A 24,645-nucleotide genomic window follows, 5' to 3' on the forward strand; every position below is an offset into this window, starting at 1 on the left:
AAGATCCAGCCTCGAAGTTTGTGTCTCTGTGCTCATCTTACCTCTGACTTTATTTCAAATTAAGGATTTTAAGGTTAAAAAGAGGAGGAGCCATGGGGCTTCAGAGATCATCTCATTGACCTTTTATTCAGTGAGTGAGAAGCCTGAAGCCAGGAGAGCTTGAGAAGGGGCTTGCTCAAAGTCACTAAGGAGTTACTGCAGACCCAGGACTTCACATCCATCCATGAAGAATTCAAACGGCTCCTCTTTTTGACTCAGATTCCTTGGCAAGATAAGCAGCACACAGTTGGGCCTGTGTGGGAGATGGTTTTCTTTGAAACACACTGGGCGGGACCTCCCATGGAATTCCTCTCTCCCTCATCTCCCCTGGACACCCAGGGCCAAGGGTAATGGTCCTGCACCCAGGGAGCTTTCTGGGGGACTCGCCTATCACTGGACTGGGGGGTGTCCTCCCTTCAAGTCTCTCTAGATTTTAAGGGTAGCCAACAAGGATTGTCACGGTCTATGACACACTCTGACTATATCTGTTTTACAGAGGATGGAACTGAAACCTGGAAAGGTCAGTTAAGTAACTTGGTCAGGGTCCTGCAGAGAGAAAGGGGCAGCGTGGGGATCGGAACCCGGGCACCCTGGCCTGTGCCCACACTCTTCACTGCCCCACTCTTCTAGACCTCCTCCTTATCTGTAAAATGACGGCACTGGGCCAGGCGCTATTTACCAAAGGTCACTTCAGATCGTACGGCGGAACATTAGGGTGTGGAGCTTTGAGGTCCGACCTGGGGTGAACCATGACTCAGTCACTCTCTAAGAACATGGTCTTGGCCAGTGATGGCGAACCTTTTGAGCTCGGCGTGTCAGCATTTTGAAAAACCCTAACTTAACTCTGGTGCCGTGTCACATATAGAAATTTTTTGATATTTGCAACCATAGTAAAACAAAGACATATTTTTGATATTTATTTTATATATTTAAATGCCATTTAACAGAGAAAAATCAACCAAAAAAATGAGTACGCGTGTCATAGGTTCGCCATCACTGGTCTTGGCAAATCATTTAGCCTGTCTAGGCTCACTTCCTAATTTATAAAATGGGTGAGAATACCTACTTCACAATGCTGCTGTAGGATTAAAGGAGAGAATTGCTTCTCATCTAGTGGGGTTCTGGACACATTGTAATGGCTCATAGTGGCAGCTCCTGCTTCTTGTTACTGTTATTACTGTTGTTGTTGGGATGGACACTGCGCCAGGTCTGCATGGGACTTGGAGAAGAATCCAGCCGTGCCTCCTTGCCCCTCTGGAGCTTTCGATTTAGATTCTATTTACAGGAAAAACAGAGCAGAGGTACTGAGAGCTTCTCTGGGCCCTGGTGTTGCAGGGCTGGGAATTTAGTTCCCTGATTTCAAAGATCCCAGTCCAAGAGTTTGCTGAGCCCTGTCTAAGGGACAGCCTGCCACTTCCTGTTCCACCTCAAAGTTCACTCTGGAAGTCATGCCTGTGTTTCTCTGGAAGTTTCCCAGCCTTGGTCCGTCTCTGGGCTGGTGGCTCAGGCCTGGCGGTGAAGTCAGTGCAGGCCACCAAGTCTTGTGTACTTGAGCATTTGCATGTGTTTGCTTCTCCTGTTGTTCTTGCTTGAGAAATCTTATTCTATTTGGGGCTCTGACAGTGACTGGGGATTGAAGTGGGGGCAGTGTTAGGGGACTGAACCCTTAACTTGTGGGGTCTGATGATAGCTCCAGGTAGATAGTGTCTGAACTGAACTGAATTGTAGGACACTCAGCTGGTGCCGGAGAATTAGTCAGCAGAGGAAAAACACCCACACATCTGGTTGTAGAAGTGGCATAGGAATGTGGTAATGTGAGATGAGAGTAAAGGAAAACAGTGACTTTTTCCTAGACACGGACAAATCCCATTCTGAGGACGGTCCTCTCAAAGACCCTTATATCAGATATCCAACTTTCCTGCTCTCTTCCTCCTCCTATAAGACTGGGAACCCAGCACTCTACATCAGAAAGAAACTGCAAGGAGAATCTGTCCCAATACTCTGCTTTTTACCAAAGAGGAAGCTGATGCCTGGAGAGGTTTCAATTACTGACAATGTACTGATGGGCCCCTGCAGCCACTCAGAGAACAAGTCTCTCCCTCCCTGGGGCTCCAGGGTACCACTCATCCCATGGGGGCACCCGACATTATGGTTGGAATTGTGGGTTCATGTTTTACATGATGTCCCCACTATACTGTGAGATCCCAGTGAGGAAAACCTCAGCTTTCTTACTAGTCTTGGCATATCCAATGCCTCTGGCAAAGTCAGTGCTCGGTAAATATGAATGAATGAATCAATCAATCAATAATCAATCAATCAATCAATCAATGTACTAATGAGTGAATGAAGTCACTATACCATGTGCCAGCAAGGAATTGTCTATAGAACAGGAAAAGTGACAGTTCTAGGTGGCAGGTTGATATGAGAGGTAATGAGACAATATATGTCAATTGTCTGGCTCTGGGCCTAGTACATCGTCATTATTCAATAAACAGTAGATCTCATCATGAGACACAATGGAGCTTGGCACTGTGAATGTTTGAAAACAGGAACTGAGGAGTCTGGGAATGAGAGGCAGTGTTGCATTGCATTGGAATAAAATCTAAACCCTGTACAGTGGCCTCCAAGGCCCTGCCAGGTAGGCCCTGCCCATGTCTCTCACTGCCTTGCCCTCCACTTCCCTTCTCCCACCCTGTGTTTCAGCCACACTGGTCTTCTTTCTGTTTCTCAGATCATTGTCCACGTCCACCCTTGCACCCCCGCCTTTGGCCTTTGCCTTCTCTGTGTTTCCTGCTTTGAATGCGCTTCACTTGCCTGGCTCCTGTGAGTCCTCAGCTCTCAGGATTACCTCTTCAGAGAAGCCTCCCTCACCATCTTTACTAACTACAGTAGCTTCAGCCTGCCACCCCTGTCTATAGCATCACCCCCTTTTTCTCCTTCAGAGCACTCACACAACCTGGAGGGAGAATGCTTAGTTGTTTACCCACTTTTTGTCTGTCTACCCCATTTCACCAGGGAAAGAAGTTTACCCATCTTGTTCACTGCTCTAGCCCAGGGTCTCTAGAACAAATACCTACATACTTACAGAAGGTGCTCTGTTCATGTTAACTGAACAAATGGATGACGGGGCTTTCCCTAGCTGGGTGTCTGATTCCTAGACTTTAAGCAATAAGCAATCTGAGCTAAATGGCTCCTAAGGCCCCTTCTGCCTCTGATCATCTGAGTTTCTATGACACAGTTTAGAACACTTTATATGCTGAAAATGTAAGGATGACAACAATTATGCAAGTGCCAGTCAACTGGCAGCTGTATTATGTGTAAAGGGCATTCCAGGGTGAGAACTCAAGGGAAAGATGGTAACATCAGCCTCAGACGCAGGTGAGGCCCAAATACCGCTTTCCCTGGTAGAGGTGAGGTGAATATTGCAAGATGGAACTGACCTCATGAAATGAGCCTAAGCACGCCCCACGCAGACCTGGGTTCAGGGATTTGTCAGTGTCCTTAGAGAAGGACATGGAAAATGCTCTGTGGCTAATGCCTCCTTGGAGGTTTTGTTTAATCCACTGATGCTAATTCAAGTACAGCATGACAGGCTTCTCTTAATTCCTTTACCCTTCGCCTGGTTTGAGACGGCTTCGTTGACAATAATGCTGTTGCCAATTTATTCAATCCCACTGCAGAGAACTCCCTCTGAACTTCTGAATCGAGAAAAGACTCTGCACACTCATTTCTTGCAAAGCTCCCTCAGTTGCTCTGTGAAGTACACCTCCATTCTCACAATAGCATGAGCTGGGCATGTCTGGGCTGGCATGTGTTCCAAGCAATGCTGACACTTGGTAAACCTTACAGTGTTACCAGGAAATAGGAAGGTGGATTCTTTTGGAATGAAGACAACAATTTAGGATCTGTCTCCTCTTTCTGACCACACAGACGGCACCGCCCTATACTGGTCTCCCAGGCTGCTTTAAGGGTGGAGTGTGTGTGTATGTGTGTGTCTGTACTCTCACAGCTTTGAGCCAACCACTATGTCTTATATCACTATTACTGATCTATCAATGTACTGGCCTGACATTTAGTCTCCTCTGTGTCGCCAGTGTTCAGCATAAGGCACGATGCACAGTGGGCCTCTCATTCAGGTTTGTAGGAGGGGGATTTCCATTGGCCTGGCTGTGTGGCACTAGAACTGGACTATCAGAAAAACTGAAAGCAGCACATTCTTTTGTTCAATGACCTAGACCAAGGTCTAACCTTATCCAGGCTTCCCCAAAAGGCAGCAGAGCTGGGGGCAGGTTTTGGAGTCACACACACCCAAGTAACAAGTAAAGTTAACCTTCTCGAGTTTCCGTTTCCCCTTCTATAAGATGGGGCACTCATGGTCCCCATTTCGTAAGTTATCGGGAGAATTACATTGAGATGGTGCAGGTGAAGTGCCAGGCACGATGCCTGCTAGGAATTGTGCTTATTATACTCACGAAGGTCTTTTTCTCATTAAGTTTCTGTTTTTGGCTTAACTAAACCTTCTCTAAACCTCCCTCCCCAGGCAAAGTCAGCCCCACAAGGCCCAATCCCAGGGCTCCCGCGTGCTTTGCTCTCATCTCCTCCACAGCCCTTCATAGGTGCATCTCGGGCTTTCTTCTCCTACTGGACTCCAGAGGTTTTCAGGGCAGACATTCCCTCCGATTGCCTTGCCCTGCTGAAGGGGAGACGATGGAAATGTCTTCATTCTCTTGTCTACGGAGAACAGGGAGCCTCCTCACCCATCCTACCATGGAGCTCTGAGGCATTTTATTGTCTTTGCTCTTCATCTGCCCACCCAGCTTGCCTCTCTGCCTTCTTTCAGGATGAACACTTCTGTGACTTCGTGGACACCCTCACAGAGTACCAGACCAAGAACATCTTGGCTTCCCCCATAATGAATGGGAAGGACGTGGTGGCCATAATCATGGCTGTGAATAAAGTAGGTGGGCCCCACTTCACCAAGAGCGACGAAGAGGTAAGAATGCTTTGGAAAGTGTGGGGGTGGCCGTGCTAGCCCATTCTCCCAGCTCATGAAGGCTTCTGAACCTTGCTATTTGGCTTGGCCTCAGTTTCCCCATCCGTAAGACAAAGCGGTTAGTGTGACGCTCTCTGAGGGAGGCACGGCAGGATCCTGGGCTTTGCAGCCAGGAATGTAGGGGTGATTGTTCTGGCTCTGCTAATATCGAGCTGTTTGACTTGGGCAAGTTACTTAATTTGCCTGAACCTCTGTTTTATTTTTTTTATTTGTAAGAAAGAATGACGCGGGGCTTTCCCTAGTTGGGTGTCTGATTTCTGGGCTTTAACATAAACAGTTTTAAAATGGGGATTACTTTACAGCTTTCATCTCTTGGGGTGTTTGTGGTGATCAGATAAGATAACATATATAAATGGCTTAGCACAGGGACTGCAAACCCAATAAATAGTAGCTACATTGACATTGTACATTCTGTGAGTTTTATACTCTTATAATGCAACGTGCTGCGAGTCAGCATTCCACGGTCCATCTGCTCAAATTGCCTCTGATGAAGCTTTTAAAATATTCATGTGTTTGCTGATGGTAGAAGTGACCAGAGGAGGGATTTCTTCTCATCTATTTCCCCATATGCTCTTTGATTTTCAGATTCTGCTCAAGTACCTCAATTTTGCAAATCTAATTATGAAGGTGTTCCATCTGAGTTACCTGCACAACTGTGAGACTCGGCGTGGCCAGGTAGGGAGTTTGGCTCACAGGAATGGGCTGGACACGTGTTTTTCTCTTTTACTGAACATTGATGTGATCACGAAGGTGGTAAGAACCATCACACAGTCTCTGCCCAACACCCCTGGTGTTAGGAGGTAGTGGATGTTTATAAAGCTCTATTCCAGAGTGATTATATGCGCCAGTTTTCAAGTCAGATAGCTTGGATCTGAATCCCTGCCAAGTCACTTACTAGCTCCAAGACCCGAGCAAACCACTTACTCTCTCCAAGCTTCAGTGTCCCCATTTGTAAAACGGGGATCATTATGGTTCTACCCTCAAAAGATTATTGTACAGAACAAGAGATGATGTGTGGGGAGCACTTGTGCTCAATCAGTGTTTGTTATTCTCCTTCTCTTTAACAACCTATGATATCAAAGAAGTGGAGAGAGTGGTAAGCTGGCCAATGATTTCACCTCCCTGGACCTCAGTTTCTCTGTCTATAAAGTGGGGATGAGTACCTTGTCTCTATCTCAGCATTACTGTGAGGGTGAAAGGAGATAAACTCTAGAGAACTTGACAGAGTTGCCATTCTCCTCTAGCTCAGTGAGCTGCTGCTTTGTACCTCGAAAACATTGACTGTTTTGGTGTTTCTGCAGATACTGCTGTGGTCGGGGAGCAAAGTCTTTGAAGAGCTTACGGACATTGAGAGGCAGTTCCACAAAGCCCTGTACACGGTCCGAGCCTTCCTCAACTGCGACAGATACTCTGTGGGGCTCTTAGACATGACCAAGCAGAAGGTGAGAAAGGAGTGAACCTTTCCAAGAACAGGTTAAATATACACCGAGAGAAGCCAGCCTTGTGTCACCCAGTCTTTGGCACGGGAGGACGTGGATAGTTGTAGGAAGTCGGTCTCAGTTTTACACTGAGGAGAGGAGCACCAACATTTAAAGGGGGGAAGTCAATCTGGGGCACAGGTGAGTAAAAACAACCCGCATCTGCCCTCGTCAGCTAGAAAAGAAAGTGTAGGTGAGAAGGTGTGGGTGAGTGATAGAGAGATTTCTATATAGGGTGACAACCCAGAAAGAAGAAAGCTGCCAACTTCAGGAATGCTCAGAAAATGCACTCAAAGGTGGGCAGAAGCCTGGCCTATGGTTCGGAGAGCCCAGGGCTGACCCAGGCAATGGAAGTGGGGGCAGAGGCTTCGGTCTGGTCCCTCAGAATGCTCAGGGGCCAGGTTTGCCCCAGATACGTTGGCCAAGGAGAAAGAGCCCGAGAAGGTCCCTGGCATTGTTTTTCAGCTAGGTTTCCCCACGCTAGCTCTCACCTTGCTCTTTCTCTGTCTCTGCCTCCTGAGCCTAATCATGCTCTGCCTTGGAATAACCAAATAACATTCCAGAGTTATTTAGATTCGTGATTTCCTATCCCAAAGGTCCAAGGTACAGGATTCCTGTCAGTTTCACTTTTATGCCTTGTCATGCTGAGCATGGCGCACAGAGCAATGGAGACTCTCCCAATATTTGGTTGAATGAGTAGGTGAATCGCAGAATCTGGGGTTGGAAAAGACCTTAGATCTAGTGTAGCAATAAACCCTTTGATAATCCTTCAGAAAGTAGCATATGAATGGAATCATACAAATGAATGGTTCTTTTAAAAATATATATATATATTTTTTTTTTATTGATTTCAGAGAGGAAGGAAGAGGGAGAGAGGGATAGAAACATCAATGATGAGAGAGAATCACTGATTAGCTGCCTCCTGCATGACCCCCACTGGGATCAAGCCCACAACCCGGGCATGTGCCCTTGACCAGAATCGAACCTGGGACCCTTCAGTCCACAGGCTGACGCTCTATCCACCGAGCCAAACCGGCTAGGCAGCGGTTCTCAACCTTTGGGTCGCGACCCCTTTGGCGGTCTAACGACCCTTTCACAGGGGTCACCTAAGACCATCCTGCATATCAGATATTTACATTATGATTCATAACAGTAGCAACACTACAGTTATGAAGTAGCAACGAAAATAATTTTATGGTTGGGTCACAACATGAGGAACTGTATTTAAAGGGCCAGAAGGTTGAGAACCACTGGGCTAGGGCAATGGTTCTTTTTTAAATCCAAAAAATTTCTGAGTAGCTGACTTAGAAAAACTCCATCTTAAGGTGCCCAGTTTTTACCTTAAAGGATCTGCTCTATGCTGTAGCATTCCGCCCTCCATTTCTTTTAAACTCCCTGTGAAAGGGGGAGTCATGTTTCAGCAGGAACATTCTAATTTAGTCGTCCCCCAAACACGGAACACCCTAGCAATTAGAGGTGAGTTGGGCTGCCTACAATCACTCTAAGAACCTATCCCCCAGGTTGCTAAGGTCTTACCTGACCTATTGTCATTATGAAAGGAGTAAATAAAGCCACTGACTTTTACACTTTAACTGGGAGAACTTTATAGTATGTGAATTATATCTCAACCAAGCTGTTTAAAGGAAAGAAGAAGAGAGAAAGAGAGAGAGAGGGAGGCAGGCATAAACATGCCCCACTTTCCACCAATCCCTTGCTGACGACTTCTGCTTCCCCTCAGGACAATCTTCAGAGCCACCCAGTGTTTGACACAGGCAGTGTCAGCCCAGAGCACCTGTCCTTCTGGGCTCCTCTACCATTTGTGTTCTCCTTCCATTACTGTTTGGTTCTTAGCCCATCCACCTGACCGGTCCTCCACTGCTTGATTGCTTCTTCCATGAGACTGCAAGTTTCTCCAGAGTGCAAACTGGGCCTTATCCATCTCTGTGTATCTAGCAGAAAGCATGTTGTGGGGCTCAGGTAGGGCTCCAGTTCATGTTTCACTCCCAGAATTGAATTTCGTCCTGTTGTCCTCTGGATGATATTAGGATAGGCAAATCACCAAGACAAGATTGTTCAAATAAGAGAGAGGCCAGGAGCAAGAGGGCTTGTCATCCTACCCACCAAAATCCAGCACTCATCTATCACTGACCCTAAACATTCACAAATGAGCAGAGAGGGCACTGGAGGACGGTGCAGCTCTGAGTACAGTGGGAAACCAGTAGAGGAGCAGCAGGAAGAAGCTTGTTGCAGTGTCCCAGCCGGTTTCTTCTCCTGAGTCCAAGCGATGGTACAGTGCCTTTGCTGGCTCCTTCTTCTCTCTCTGCCCATGTCTTTCTTTGTCAGATGTCTTCAATGTCATCTTTCTTGTTGAATCTCAGATACAAGTCTATCTATCCATATTTGGCACCATTGCTTTTTCTTTCTCATTTGGAAAAAAAAATTTTTTTTTCCTGATTACAAAAGCAATATATTTTACTATGGAATAACTGCTAAATAAATTATAGTCTCATTCCAATCACCCAGGGAAAATCAGTTGTTACTCCTTTGCTGTGAATTCTTTGAGAACATTTTCTATATATAAACATTTGGGTCACATGATCTATATTCTTTTGTCACCTCACATTTTTCACTTGTCAGTATATCATGGACACCTTTTTAATCAATACATACACATCTGTAGCACCATTGTCACTATATGCTACAACAAACTTAGGCTGTTTCTAAGTTTTCACTATTATAAATGATACTGCAAAGGACATTGTTTTAGCCAACCCTTCCATCATGTATTTTCAAGACATGTAATTATCGTTTTCTTCATGCCTAGGAATTTTTTGATGTGTGGCCAGTCCTGATGGGTGAAGCTCCACCATACACTGGCCCAAGGACTCCGGATGGAAGGGTAGGTCTCTCTCTGGCCTACTCAATATGATAAAATGTTGAATGAAATGCAAATGTAAAGCACTATAAAAACTGCTGACTTTAAAAAAATCACTTGGGTATTTTTCTTCTCTGGGTTGAGATGTCTCCCTTAAAGTTATAATTTCTCACTATAGCCAAGTCCTATAATTTACAAGGTTCTTTAATATCTTGTTGGAATTTCATAGTAACCTAGTAGGTTGAACAAGAAGGAATCCACATTCTCATTCCTCAAAAGAGGACATAGCCCTAGAAAGATCAAGCAACTTGTTTAAGAATTCACCCAGCAGGAGTTCAGATAATAAGATCTGGAAATATCCTTACTATTTAATTGAGAGTATATAAATTGGTAGCCAGCGGACAATTCCAATGAATAAGTAAACTTGTTTGACTGCATACATTTAAAAATCTATCTTTTTACTTTTAAAAAATTGAATTGGTAGCTTAGCACTTAAAAAAATCAAGGTATTTCCCATACATATCTATAGTCTCGGTTTCTTTTGAAAAGTAGAAGATCCGTCAAAACCGGACCCACAGTCCCATAGGGTAAATTTGACTGGAGCTGGGTAGCAGCTATCTCTGTAGAATGTGGTCTGAGCTCTCCAGTTTGCCACAGTCCCCTCCTGTGAACACCTGGCCCCCCCTGCTCACATTTTGGTTTTTGTCAGGCCTCTAGGCATTTGAGCTTGTGACCGCTGGGCTCATACCATTGCTTTTTTTCAAGATGAGGTACAAACATTTGAAAGAAACTGATGTGATATGAGTGGGAATGTGGAAATGGTCCAGGGTAAATAGACTGAGCCCTCAAATGGCCTATAGAACCCGTGGAATAACTGAGTGACCTTAGCTGAAGCCACACAGGGTAAGTAAGCAGCAGAGTCATTTCCTGGAGTGAGTTTTAAACCAGTGCTTTCCTACAAGCCCTTTTAGCCTGTTTGAAATGGTATGTCGATTTCTGCTGGGAGGTTTGATCCCATCCAGCAACCCTAACCCTACTCAAAATAAAGGTGTGTGTGAGTTTGTGGTAGACTCAAACTCTGGGAATTCAATATGAACACCCTTGCCTGTAAGCTTTATTAATACACCAGAAGAGATTTCAACTTTGGAATCCACATGGTCTGCTGTGCTTTATCCAAAATGACCTTTATCACTTACTGTCGTCCAGTTTCAAACTATTCTTTTACTCACACAAGTTCATGATTTCATTAAGAAAGACGGAGTCTTCAAGGTTTGCGTCCTATACCACTGTCACAAGCTATTTGGGTGCACATTTCCTTTTTAAGTACAGCTTTTCATGTTGGTATAGCTGACATGTTATGAGTTTTTGCTCCAAAATATGAGCTGGACTTGTATCTCCTGGAATTTAGGAGGGGAGGAACTACAATAGAGATCACCATAGCTTTCAGACACCATCAGCTTTAACTAACTTCAATTTCCGTGGCTGCTTTGATATTCAGCTCTCTGAGCTGAGCCCTGAGATCAGAGGTCATGTCTAACTCCCAGGTGGCCAGAGAAATGTCGTGTTTTACCTTATCTGGCTCATCACCCTTGAGTACCCTGACCTTTAAGATTGAACTGAACAGGGTATTTTCTTACTGAGCACCAGCCCAGGAAGAGCTGCCCGTCATTTATTTAATTCAAGAAGTTTTGTTTTCACTGAGGTAATTAGCACACTCATAGCTAAGACTTTTCCTTCCCCAAAACCTTCTCCATCTCAGGTAGCACAGGCTCAGTCAATCCTTGCAAGACTATGAGTCATTACATTGAGATGGAAAAAGGCCAGAAGGCAAAGGACGTTGGAATTGGTTGGTTGCTCACTTGTAAGGTGAGCTTGGCCAAATAGTTCCTTGGACTTTTCATTTTCCCATTTAGGGGAGCTGTCCCTGAACTCATCTCCAAAGTCAGTTCCAGGTCTTGGATAGCTAGTGAGGACGGCACACAAAGGCCTGAGCTAGAGCCCAGATGCAGCATGATGAGATTGGCCAAAAGTGAATCTTCTGAAAAGAGCATGGGCGTGGAGGAAAAAAGCCTGAGTTCAGATTCCTGCTCACCAGCTAGTTCTGTGGCCTGGGGGACCTCTCTAAGCCTCACCTTCCTCATCTGTACCACCTGGTAATCAAGCTGACCCAGGAGGGCCCTGGTAACTAAAGCGAATCATACACTGACACACCGTAGGCACACTAGTCATCATGGCTACTTGGGTTGACTCTCACTCTCTGCCAGGCACTTAACACAGATTACGTCATTTACTCTTTTCAATGAGTTTATGGAGGAGGTCTCCTCACTTTCCCCATTTGGCAGTTGAAGAGATGGAGGTCGGGAGGTGGTCAAACAATTTGCACATATTCAAACCCAGAATGCTTTTCTTTCTGGTAACTGACATCACATCATGCTTTTTAACATTCCCTTTTGTCTGCTAACATCACTCCCTCACTTTATCTGCCACATTCACATTAAAAATAGAGCTTTTGTCTGGATTTTGACTAATTAACATCCCCAGATCTTGGGTCTAAAGCTCCCCAATGGCAGTTACCTCTCACTTTATCTCCTTTTAAAAATAAAATTGTGTGTGTGTGTGTGTGTGTGAGTGTGTGTGTGTGTGTGTGTGTTGATTATTAAAAAATTATAGAGGCTGATTAGGCTTTATGGGGAGGGGAACAAAACAAAAAATAGCACTTGTTTTAAAACTAGTACATTTCCACACACGATGATTTGGCTACGGCTATATTTGTGGCTCTTTCAAAGACCCCTGTGTGGTAGCCTTAGCAGCTCAGATGGAAGGTAACAAAGGTGCTCATTGATGGCTCAGTTTTGACTTTCCAACGGCTGAGAATTCTTACATGAACATGGCCTTGAAGGCAACTTGGCTGAGCTACAGTGTATGGAAAAAGCCCTGTTTACCTAGGGCACACTGATCTTTTTGTTGCTTTCTGTGAAAGCATATTAATTTTCCTGTAGGTTTCAAAAAACCCACGTCCATTTCTAACCTTTCTAAAGGAGTCTCATGAACTCCCTCGATAGGACAGGCTGTGGTGCCCTGGGAGCTGGCAGCTTGCCTAGGAGTGCAGTGAGCAGCCAGGCCCAAGGACAGATGGCCCTGCAGCAAAGACCTGCAGAAGGTCGAGAAACTCATGGAAATCAGCCTCCTCCTCCTCCTCCCAAGTGGAAACTTAGCTTTTGACCAAAGTCCCAGCAGCTAATGCAGCCATCTTTGCTTTCTAGAACTGCCTACAGGGTACTGCCTTTTATGACTAGATCCCATGCTTCGTTTGGGAAAAGAGTTCTGGTGCCTAACAACAACAGCACACCTACACTACAGCTAGGGACACTGAGGCTCAGAGAGTACACCTAGTCAAACCAAGAGTAGAGCATGAGCCTTCACTCTAGAGCAGCGGTCGCCAACCTTTCGGACCTCACGGACCACCAGTGGTCCACGGACCACCAGTTGGCGACCACCTCTCTAGAGCATTTCATCAAGTTGTGAGGTTCATCTAGTCTCCCCTTGGATGCTTCCTACTCGAGGGGGCTCCTGTCTACCCTGGGGCAGCTGTCATCCTTGGAAGAGCTCAGGCCTCTGCCTCCTGATTAGCCAGAGCATGCCTTCTGGAAGGACTCGGTCACTGTAGCTGCTGTCATTGCTGGTCATTGAAGAGCAGAGCCTCTCCCACATGAAGAAGCTCATGATCGCCTGCCTACCAAGTGGACCTTCAGACACCCTTGCCTGGATCGGGAATTTTTCTTTGTGGAGGTTCTGAGTCAGACGGTTTATGTGGGGCCCAGGTTTCTACATGTCTATATTTAGAGCAGCACTTCTCAAAATATCTGGAGTGACGGAACTGTTTTCTTTGCAAATTTCTAATCCATTTTGGACTGATACTTTCAAAATGTGTTAAAATATATAGCTAGAAACAATGAGAATTTAAACAAACATGCAAAATGTAAGTCTCTCTTCTTTTTTAGTTTCAAGAGACCTAACTTAACTCAGTCAAACTGCTATAAAAGTTCCTAAATGCCAACTCTCAATTTCTATTTTCGTATAATCATGGAAAAGCAATAAATAGTTTGCAGACAGGTATCAGTCCAGGGGCCCCTCTTTGAATGGCCCTGTTCTAGGTGAGAGTGATGCAGAATACAACACTGTTTTAAGCTGGTAACCGTAAGTGACATAGCAGAATGAGCACTGAGCCTAAAAGTCAAGGTTCTGGTCCTGGCTCACTAAAAATGAGTCCTTTCTTCTCTCCGGTCTCATTCTTCCCATTGTTGAATGCTTGCTGACTTGCCTGTCACACCTGGGAGTTGAAAGGATCTGATCAGGTATTGGAACTTGCCCCAGAGAGCTAAGGGAAAGGAGCTGTGCCAGTATCCAAATGCATGCTAGGAAGTCATGTAATTGAACGGGTCTATTCTAAGAGGATGGGAGTTTTAATGGTGCAGGGAGGTGGGAAGGATGAAAGAGGTGGAAAGTGAGTTAGGGGGCATGAGGCGTGATTGGGCAGACAGGTATGAAAGAGCTGACATAGCAAAGAGAGCAGTTGGACGATAGGAATGAATGAGAAAAGGGGCTATGACCATAGAGCTGAGGCCTGTATAGAGGCTGGCTGGGTTGACAATGATTCTAAGTGGGACTGGGGCCTCCTTTCAACTCCCCTTTCTCCCTAGACTTCAGCAGCAGTCTCTCTCTCTCCCTCTTTCTTCCTGGGCTCAACTTCCAGATCCCCTTAGAACATTTCCCATCCCTCTCACCAGCCCCAGGTCCCAGCCCCTGCTTGGCCACTGTGAGCTGTGTCTAAGGAGAAGCACAGTAAACCATGAGAGTCAGCTGAGGACAGTGAGCTGCAGAGGCAGCTGGGATACACCCTTGGAGAGTCAGGCTGGTGCTTCTGGAAAACCACGAACACAGAGTGAAAAACACAGCCTGTGTCATGGGCACACCCCTGCTGAAGTTCTGTCTCAGACGGTGAGGGTATATATTTCTCTATCTCGTTTGCCTAGGAAATCAACTTTTACAAGGTCATCGATTACATCCTGCACGGCAAGGAAGACATCAAAGTAATCCCGTAAGTCACATGACCATACCTAACTTCAAGTGGACAGGTAATGCCACCCTATCATGTTACCAAAAGGAAGTGAGAAAATATTTGTAAGTATCCTGAACGGCTGCCAGCGTATATGCCATGTAAATTAATAGAGGGGGAATATGAATAGTAAATAAATGCTTTATCAAACCAGAAGGCAAAATAAACATTTAGAAAGGACATAAAGTAGGTGCAAAAAATACAAAGATGATATTTCAATCTAAATACATCACTAATTACTTTAAATAGAAATCAACTGAATGTTCCAGTTAAATGACAAAGGTTGCCATGTTGGGTAAGAAAGAAATCCCTCCCATTTCATTGACTCTAAAATATACGGTTTTCTACTTGTTTACATTTCTGAAATAGAATCCATGACATTGTACAATTGCTGCCACTCAGACAGTAGTCAGATGTAGTTACTACTGCCTGCCTTTGCAAGAACTAGGTCATAACCATTCATATTGTTATGACTTCATTTGAGTTATATACATTGTTGGTTATATCCATATTAAATTTAATTGCCATATAAAGTGACTTAAAGAAATTATACTATGGCCTGGCTGGCATGGCTCAGTGATTGAGCATTGACCTATGAACCAAGAGGTCACCATTCAATTCCCAGTCAGGGCACATGCCCGGGTTGCGGGCTCGATCCCCAGTGTGGGGAGTGTAGAAGGTAGCCAATTGATGATTCTCTCTGATCATGAATGTTTCTATCTCTCTCTCTCACTTCCTTCCTTTCTTAAGTCAATAAAAATATATTTAATAAAAAATAAATTATATTATAATGCAGCATTGAAACCAAAAGTTGCTTTGCATGGCACAAAAAGACAGGAAAAAGGTATAATCTATGATTAAAATCTATATCTAAATTCTAAAAGAGCTGTGTTGACGTTAATAAAGTAATAATTTATAAGGTCAAAAAGCATTGCATTACAGATTAATTGGAAGCATTTTATCTTTCTCTGTTGCATACATTAAGACACTTAGTCAAGATTTGAGACTCATTCAGGTATAGTAATGTAAGCAGGTGCTGGGAGCAGCCAGAGCATGAAGTTGAGGGCAAAGACCCAGATTCAAGTTTTTAGTCCAACTGCCCTTATAGCAAAAGTTACCATTTGTCTTTGACCTTTACAGGAATCCACCTTCTGACCACTGGGCTTTAGCAAGTGGTCTCCCCACTTATGTTGCTCAAAATGGCTTGGTAAGTAATACAACTCAGAAGCAGGGGAGTTTTAAATCAGGTGGAAGAGTGAAAGGATTTCAGTTCAAGAGTCGGGGAGAATATAATGAGAAGTGAGGATGTCGAAAAGCCCGATTCTCTAATTTCTCAATTCACCCGAGAGTTGGTCCAAGGAGATGAACAGAATATTGACATTTGAGAAAATATGAAATACACAGAAATAGTCTCACTGACTAAATAAAGATACTTATGCATATGTCCAGGGCAAAGTCATGACTGGCTGGTCTTCCAGGCTCACCACAGACGAAACCCCAAACTTTCCTACCAGAGACTTAGCTACCACTCCCAACCCCTCATCTCTGCTACATTTCCAGCCCTACCATGGATAGCCAAGCTCAAATGCTCTGCCTCCCACCATACCCCACCCGCTCAGGGTCAAGGGTGGAATAACAGCATCCCCTGCTCCAGAGAGAAGGGTCATATATGTTAGCTGTACATCACCCCCATATTTGAGTCTAGTTACCCCTCTATTATCCCTCAAGTGCAACACAGAAATAGATGGAGGTGTCTAAAGACTTAGGAGAATGTAGGAAATAAAATGGAAACCAAGGAAGTAAAAAGTTTTAACAAGAATAGAGACAACCAAATGCAACACAAGTGGTCTGTGAGCTAAGAACTAAAGCCCATTGGGTTTGGCAATGAGGAGGTCATTGGTGTGCTCCCTGAGAGCAGATTTGGGGTCGAGGACAGAAACCAGTGTGTGGTCTGCTGAGGTGTGGATGGGTAATGAGGAGGTAGAGAATGCGAAAGCAAGAGGAAAAAACCTGGATGGTTGCAATGGAAACAACATGGGGTCAAGGGAGGATTTCATTGTCAAAGACGGGAGAGACTCAAGCATGCTCATGGGCTGAGGGGAAAGAGCCCTGGGAGAGGTCAGAGATCAGGAGAGAATGATGGCAACCGATGGCGCTGGTCCAAGGGGAGAGCAGAGGGACGATGCAGTGGGTGGGCAGTTCTCAAAGGAGCAGGGACAGCTCACCCTCTGGGACCACTTTTCATCAGCGGATGAAAAGAGAAAGGCTAGGGAAATGCTTTCGCAAGTCGAGACCAGACAGAATTTCAACTCCTAGACATCCCTTAGCCACATGCCTCCGTGCGTTACCCACTACACAACTACACAGTGGCCCCACAGGCAGGGCCCTAGCGGGATCAGAGAAGTGCCATCTGCATGGTAGGAATACAAAATAATAATAAGGGGGTCCCATGTTCAGGAGAAGAATCTGGCAATTACAGCAGCGCTACAGCACTCTTCATTCCTTGTTCTACATTGGCATTGGTACCCCAAGGAAGGAAAAACTCTTCCCTGACAAAACAAACAGAGCCCAAATGTCATTGTTTCAAAGATGCTTAGAGCAGCATTATTTATACGAATAAAAAGAAAAAACAGAACACAACCCAAATATGCAATAAAAGAGGGAAAACAAAACAGCCCTTAATAATGGCAATTTGTAGCCTTTACTTTTTCACAGTTTGGAAATGACTCGGGAGCAAAGCAAATGCTAAGAAGTAATGTTTACAAGGCGGCTTTTCTGTCCAGTAGCCTCAGTTAATAATTCAAAACCATCTCTAGAGTGTCTACCTGATGAAAAGAATGTGGATGCCCTGGGCAAGGACACAGTGTTTCTGAAAGAGCACGCATTGCTTCACCTGGCACTTTGTCAAGTCTAACAACAGCTCCATTATTCCTTTTCACGGCTTTTAGATCTGCAACATCATGAATGCGCCTGCAGAGGACTTTTTTGAATTCCAGGTAAGTAATTTTTATTTTCTGTATTAATCACATGATACTTCCCCCCCCCCCCCCCCGAAAGAATATCAGAACACATTAGACTTCATCTACTTTATTGGAAAGCATTCTCCACCAAGTGAAAACGTGAGTGGGGAAAAAAGATCATGTGCCCAGGGAAGTGGGGAGGGAGTTAATTTGGTGAATTCCAAAGTCCCATTCAGTTTAACATTCATATCCGTTGCTTTCTGGCCCCAGGACCTTTGCTTATGCTGTTCTTTCCCCAACCATCATCTTCTGCCCAAATCCCTTCTGCCCTTCAATGACAATCTCAACTGCTATGAAATTTCAGTGAAGTTTTATTCTGTTTGCCCTAGCTGAATATCATGTCTTCCTCCTTGGGATCTTCATGAAATATTGTTTAGTATTCCAGTTGATTTTGTTTGTCCTTTTCACAAATGTTTGTGAAGGGTATCCTCTGTGTCAGGCGTATAGGCACAATGCTATCCTGGTCAAAACGGTGGACCAGCCAGGCATGGTCTTTATCTCCAGGGAGCTCAGGTCACATGCTGGGAGAAGCAGGTCAGGACAAGGGCCAAGGGATAGAGGAGGAAATCTCTGGGGACAGCTGTTGGGCTGACTTAATCTGAGAAGAATCAAAGAATATGTCCCTGAGACATTATGTTTGGCAGCAAAGAAAGGAAAGATTTCACGAAAGAGAAGGCTTATTGGAAGAAAGTAAAGAGGCCAGCGAACCTGAGAGAGAGACTGATGGGAGGAGGAGCAGGGGGAGATGCAGACAGAGGCTAGATCACGCAGAGCCTGAAGGCCACGCCAAGGAATGTTTCTCTCTGTTGATGTACCTCCTTCATGTTTTCTGATCCTTCCTCGTCTTTTAGACGAATTCCTTTCAGCAAAATATTGTCTTCTTTTGGTCAAAGTTTAGGTCTTATCCTTCTTGACCTCTTCAGCTCTAGGCATCCTGTCAATATTTGAGTTTCCTATGCTAAGTTTAACAAAAACAAATCTTTTGCAATCAGGAAATAATTAAGAAGGGAAGAATAAAACCACTGCCAGGTCAATTATTGAATTATTTTGTACTCCTTAAAGAACATTATGAAAGAGCTCAGAGGGAACATACCTCCGAAGTTAAAATATACTGTCTTGGGTTATGATTTTGTCTATATCAGTGCGACAGGCCCAACTGGTTACGGAGAGTTGTTACCCTGATTACAACCATGACAGGACTTGGTCTGTACCCAAGTCATCTGATGGATTACTGTTTACCCACATTAATAACTCAAATCTGATCTTGTTTTCAGATTCTAGCCTTCTGTCTTCCACTCATCCTCTGTAGGATGCCTATTTTATGTTAAAACATAGGTTACATCAAGTAACTTCCCTGCTTCAAAATCTTCACTGTTTTCCCATTCACTTTCAATAAAATCTGTTCCCTTATCATGGCCTTCAGAAGGACAGGATTCCCTGAAGTCTAAGTAAAGAGTCGGGGGGAAGGCAGGTCTTGAACTCGTTTTGTGACCATAGCCCTGTGCTCCTTGGGGGATATTCTGTATCCCTCTGGGAACACCCTCCCACAGGTGCTGAGTTCCAGTGTTATTTAAAGAATAACAATGATCTCTCCGCCTTAAGAATCTTGGGAACATTTGAACTGGAAGACTCTCCAACTCCAGGAAGCCTTCCTTGACTTCCTTCCCTCCTCTGGCTTCCTCAGGACATGCAGAACTCCCCACATGCAGTATAACTGCTCATTTAACTTCCAGGTTACGAGCTACCTTGGAACAACATCTGTGCCTTATTGGCCTTGGTTTCCCCAGCTTCTAGCTCAGTTCCTTGCACAGTGTAAGATGTTTGATAAACACTTGATGAATCAGTGGGCAGAGAGTCTAGAAAGTATATAGCCCAGTGACCCCCATTTTATAAATGATGGACGTGAGGCTCAGACAGATGGGAAGTGGCTCACCACGGCACCTAAGGATTGCCCAAGAAATGTCACCTCTATTTTCTTACTGGTTCCACGAAGCACATGCTCTTACTACTGCCCCCCTCTATAGATGAGAATATAGAGGCCCAGGGAGAGAAAATGGCATGCCAAAGCAACACAGGAAGTCTGCTAGAGAGGCAAAGGCACAGTCTATCTACCTGATTAGTTCAAAGTTACAAGAATCCCCAACGTGGCCCCTTCTAAAAGTCCCCTCTGGCGGGCACCTGTATGGGGAACACTAGCTCCCTGAACTAGTTGTATGCGCACTGCCTGGCATACAATGGTCCTGACATCTTATGAATAAAAACAATATAACTATCTGGCTAAAGGAGCGCCAACCAGATGGACTAGCTGCTCTTAGCGTTTGTTTGGTGACTGAAGCTATGCAAAACCCAACAAAGTCTATGCTCTCGTGGTCCCTTAGCCAACCCGGGTCATGACTCGGCATGCAGTGCATCGCAGCTGCCTATGCAGCCTGGTCTCAAGGAAACCGACTCTGGTTTTTGTCTTGTAGAAAGAGCCTCTGGACGAGTCTGGGTGGGTGATTAAAAATGTCCTTTCTATGCCTATTGTGAACAAGAAGGAAGAAATTGTTGGGGTGGCCACGTTTTACAATCGCAAAGATGGGAAGCCCTTCGATGAAATGGACGAGACCCTCATGGAGGTATGGTTTGCAAGGAGGTCTTCTGCCGTTGAGATTCAGAGCTTCAGAGTCAGCCCGCCCGGAGCGTGGTCTCGGGGGCCCCGTGGTGGGGACCCCACTGTGCTGCTGCCCAATCTGTGGAGGGCGGGGAGCTCACGCGACCCTGACTTAACTGCCACGTCTGCTTTCTTCGCTCTCCCTTCTGCACGGCCACATGTTATTAGAGAAAGCCACAGGCCCGTTTTAAGAAAATCAATAAACTTTACCTTTTAGAGCAGCATCAGGTTCATAGCAAAATTAAGCAAAAAGTACAGAGTTCCCATCTACCCCCCTACCTTTGTTCCCAACGTACACAGAATACATTCCCTCTTGTGGCATTAGTATGTACAAGAATGAAGCTTTATGTATGTTAGTGCTTTACTGAAAGTGCATTCCCATGCATTATTTTATCCTCACAACACCTCTTTGTGAAGGGTTTATTAGACCCATTTTATAGGAGAAAATGGAGGCTTAGAGAGTCTTGCCCAAAGTTACAGAGGCAGGATCAAACCTGGCTGTTCTGCTTCTGATCTTTCTTACTTTAGTTTTTTTCTTCTTTCTCCAGTCTTTGGTTCAATTCCTGGGCTGGTCTGTCTTAAATCCTGATACCTATGAGTCAATGAACAAACTGGAATATAGGAAGGATATTTTCCAGGATATGGTAAAATATCATGTGAAGTGTGACAATGAAGAAATCCAGAAAATCCTGGTGGGTAAAGCCCTTTTCTTGCTCCTTCTTTCTGGCAGAGACTTTGCCCTGGAGATGTGGCCAGAGAGGGGGGGGGGGGGGGAGAGGGATACTGAAAACTCCGAGAGATGGGGATGGGCTGCGGTGGGCTTGCCCCAGACCCTCAAGTGAAATGGATGAATGGATGTGCCGGGAGCCGGTCCATGCTTGCTGTTTCAAGGGACCTGGCATATATGGCATACTGTTCTTAATATGTTTGCTCACCTTCTTGGCACTATGTGTTTTAACCAAGGTCTCTGAGAAAGGTTGTTTCCCCAGGTAGGGATTTTCCCCTGAAGTTAGGGAGGGAATAAAACCCCTTAACTAAGTGCCAGGCGGGTAATTAATCACTTTAACTACGAACAATCATGCTTAAGCTACATAATCTTTACTCCCTGGAATGGAGATAAGAAACGCCCTAACCTTTGAAATAGAGATTGATAGGATTGGAATCAACTGGTATAAATACAGATGTAAGAAGACAGAACACACAGAACTAGAGACAGAAGAACTTCGCTGGAGAGAACATGGCAAAAGATCCTGGACTGAACCTGACTACAGAAATGGGCAAGAGAACCTGACTAGAACCTGGTGACTGAACCTGGCTGGAGAACCTGGACTGAACCTGGCTGGAGAACCTAGCAAGAGAACATGGACACAGGACCTGGCTGGAGATCTGAAGCAGAACTTCGCTGGAGATCCAGAACAGAACTTGGCTGGAGATCCTGGCTAGAGATCCTGGCTAGGCTGCTGATCAACTGAATGCTGCCTCCATGTCATTCCTTCTTTGCCGACTCCGTCCACACCTTTGGGGACCCCTGGACCCGCTGGGGTTGGACCCCAGCATGGATGGATCGACCAGGGCCAGAGGATTGTACATAATGGCTGCTCTGAGGCCTGGGGACAGCTGTCCCTTGCTGGGTCACTTCAATTTACTTTCAAGTAATTAAAAAACTATTTTAAAATATATTTTTATTGATTTCAGAGAAGAAGGGAGAGGGAGAGGGAGAGGGAGAGGGAGAGGGAGAGGGAGAGGGAGAGGGAGAGGGAGATAGAAACATCAATGATAAGAGAGAATCAGTGATCAGCTGCCTCCTGCATGCCCCACACTGAGGATTGAGCCCCCAACCCAGGCATGCACCCTTGACCGCTATTGAATGGTGACCTCCTGGTTAATAGGTCAACACTCAACCACCGAGCCAGCCAGCCGGGCCAGTTAGTACTTTGACCCCATTTTACGATGAGGAAATGGAGGATCAGAGGCAGTCAATAACACTGCTGGTAAGTAGCAGAGCTCAAATTTGGATGCCAGCTCCAAAGCCCACGACTCTGAATTTGCTCATCCATGAATGGTAAACAGCAGCCTCACCCTAGCCGGTTTGGCTCAGTGGATAGAGCATCGGCCTGCAGACTGAAGGGTCCCAGGTTTGCTTCCCGTTAAGGGCACATACCCAGGTTGCAAGATCGATCCTCAGTAGGGGGCGTGCAGGAGGCAGTCGATCAATGATTCTCTCTCATCATTGACGTTTCTCTCTCTCTCTCTCTCTCTCTCTCTCTCTCTCTCTCTCTCTCTCTCTCTCTCTCTCTCTTCCCCCCCTCCCTTCCTCTCTGAAATCAATAAAAATATTTAAAAAAAGAACTCCCCCCAAACCAGCAGCCTCTCTGAGTTGATGGTCCTCTTGCAAGGACTTCAGAGGAAGGAGACAAAGGGAAGTGTAAAGTGGAGGCATATTTAGACCTGAGATGTAGTAACCTATTTTCTTCTCTCTGCTATGTTGGGCAGAAAACCAGAGAGGTGTATGGAAAGGAACCGTGGGAGTGCGAGGAAGAGGAGCTGGCTGAGATCCTGGTGAGCACTGGCCCTGACCTAACAAGCACAGGGTGTCCTCTGAGTGTGTAGGGGTGGGGAGTTAAGAGGGTGATGGGGGAGGGGGAGGAGGTTTGCAAAGAGTGACCCTTGTGGCTCTGCTTGGATCCTCCCAGCAGACCCGGGACCGGGACAGGCCTGGGGGGGACAGGGAAAGACACAGGAACACTTGGTTTGTCTCAGCCACTTGACTCCATTCCTTCTACAGCAAGAAGAGCTGCCAGATGCAGAGAAATATGAAATTAATAAATTCCACTTCAGTGACCTGCCCCTGACGGAACTGGAGCTGGTGAAATGTGGGATACAGATGTACTATGAGCTCAAAGTGGTAGATAAATTTCATATTCCACAGGAGGTAAGGTCAAATCTCTTTGATTTCCCTTTTTCTTGCTTCCTTGCTTTGAAAACTCAATCTGGAAATTTAAACTTAATCCATACTTAAAAAGAGTATACCTTTGGCTTTTGGGATTTAAAGTATTAGCCATGTTGCACAGATGAATCATTTATCAAAAATGAAACACACAGTTCCTCTGCATTTGGGGTGCATTGGCTTCTTGAGGTGGGCTTTCAGGCACTGAGTTCCGAAGGCTGTGAGTTCATGGGGTGAAAAAAAAGGGGGTCCTATAGTCAAATGAGAGTGGGCAACATCGGTTAAGTCCATTTAAGAAGGACTTTTCCCCTGCAGAATTCCTTATTGTAAAAGGAGGGGTATGGAGATGGACAGAGAAGGTGGAGGTGGGAGTGTATTGTGGGAGAATTTTCCAGATTTGTTGGATTCAAAGTGTTACCCCAAGCCACATCAGCACAGCCTGAGAATGTATCAGAAATGCAATCTCTCTCTCCCAGTTCTAGGGAATCAGAACGTGTGTTTTAACAATCTCTCTGGGTGATTCTAATAAATTTGAAAGCCACTGATTTAAAGTCCCCTTTTGTTTTCCTTCCCTGCAAAATTCCTGTTAGCTTCTCCCCGGCCAGTAGCAATCTGGGGCACAGTTTGGGAATCACTGATGAAACTCAATTGGTGGAAATAAACGGAGTGACTTCTATCCACCTGATTTCATAACGTCCATTCCCATAGTGCTTAGCAGTTGCAAAGGGTTTGCACAGCATTATCCATCAATGACTAGTTCCCACCTCCTGGTGCAGCAGGCAGGGCACCCGGGGGGTCCTTGCTGCCCCGCTGATGTGCATGTGTTCACAGGCGCTGGTGCGGTTCATGTACTCCCTGAGCAAGGGCTACCGCAGGATCACCTACCACAACTGGCGGCACGGCTTCAACGTGGGGCAGACCATGTTCTCCTTGCTGGTGGTACGGCGACGACCGACCTGGTGCAGCTCCACACAGCAGCAGCAGCAGCAGCGTTGTCCACTCTATTTATTGCCTTTTAAGATTATGCAAAAGAGCATATGCTCAGCATAAATGAATTCCAAGATTATAACCCCAGTCCAGTTATTTGGAGATAATCCTGGCATAGCACCATCCAAATTCTCTACTGGAAGCTTCAAAACTTATTTGTATGCATGCACGCAAACACATACACACACACACACACACACACACACACACACCCCTTATTTTGTTTATTATTCTATAATATTCTTTTTTATTTAAAAATAGATAAATATACAATCACAATCTTTATATATTTTTTATTATGGTAAAATATACGTAATGGAAAATTTTAATCATTTTTAGGCGCTCTATTTAGTGCAGTGGTTCTCAACCTTGGCTGCACATTAGAATCATGTGGGAATCTTTTTAAAATCCTGATTTCTGGGCCTCGTCCTCCGGAAATTCTGTTTCTTTGTTACTAATGTTGTGGCTCCACCCCAT

The 24,645-nt window shown here is 45.2% G+C and overlaps 1 protein-coding gene across 1 annotated transcript in view; it reads left to right on the forward strand.

The window, feature by feature from the left end:
- The first annotated feature begins 4,045 nt into the window (after positions 1-4,045).
- Positions 4,046-24,645, forward strand: part of PDE6A (phosphodiesterase 6A) — a 40,456-nt gene continuing 19,856 nt past the window's right edge. Inside the window, exons 1-13 of the mRNA XM_036314654.1 lie at positions 4,046-4,175; positions 4,880-5,032; positions 5,678-5,767; positions 6,394-6,534; positions 9,395-9,469; positions 14,479-14,543; positions 15,702-15,768; positions 17,510-17,557; positions 20,050-20,199; positions 20,783-20,926; positions 22,728-22,793; positions 23,020-23,166; positions 24,013-24,120. Coding sequence (XP_036170547.1) covers positions 4,152-4,175; positions 4,880-5,032; positions 5,678-5,767; positions 6,394-6,534; positions 9,395-9,469; positions 14,479-14,543; positions 15,702-15,768; positions 17,510-17,557; positions 20,050-20,199; positions 20,783-20,926; positions 22,728-22,793; positions 23,020-23,166; positions 24,013-24,120 — 1,278 coding nt within the window. The 5' untranslated portion in view covers positions 4,046-4,151. The remainder of the gene's footprint in view (positions 4,176-4,879; positions 5,033-5,677; positions 5,768-6,393; positions 6,535-9,394; positions 9,470-14,478; positions 14,544-15,701; positions 15,769-17,509; positions 17,558-20,049; positions 20,200-20,782; positions 20,927-22,727; positions 22,794-23,019; positions 23,167-24,012; positions 24,121-24,645) is intronic.

This window comes from Myotis myotis, unplaced genomic scaffold, assembly GCF_014108235.1.
Source record: "Myotis myotis isolate mMyoMyo1 unplaced genomic scaffold, mMyoMyo1.p scaffold_m19_p_6, whole genome shotgun sequence".
NCBI lineage: Eukaryota > Metazoa > Chordata > Mammalia > Chiroptera > Vespertilionidae > Myotis > Myotis myotis.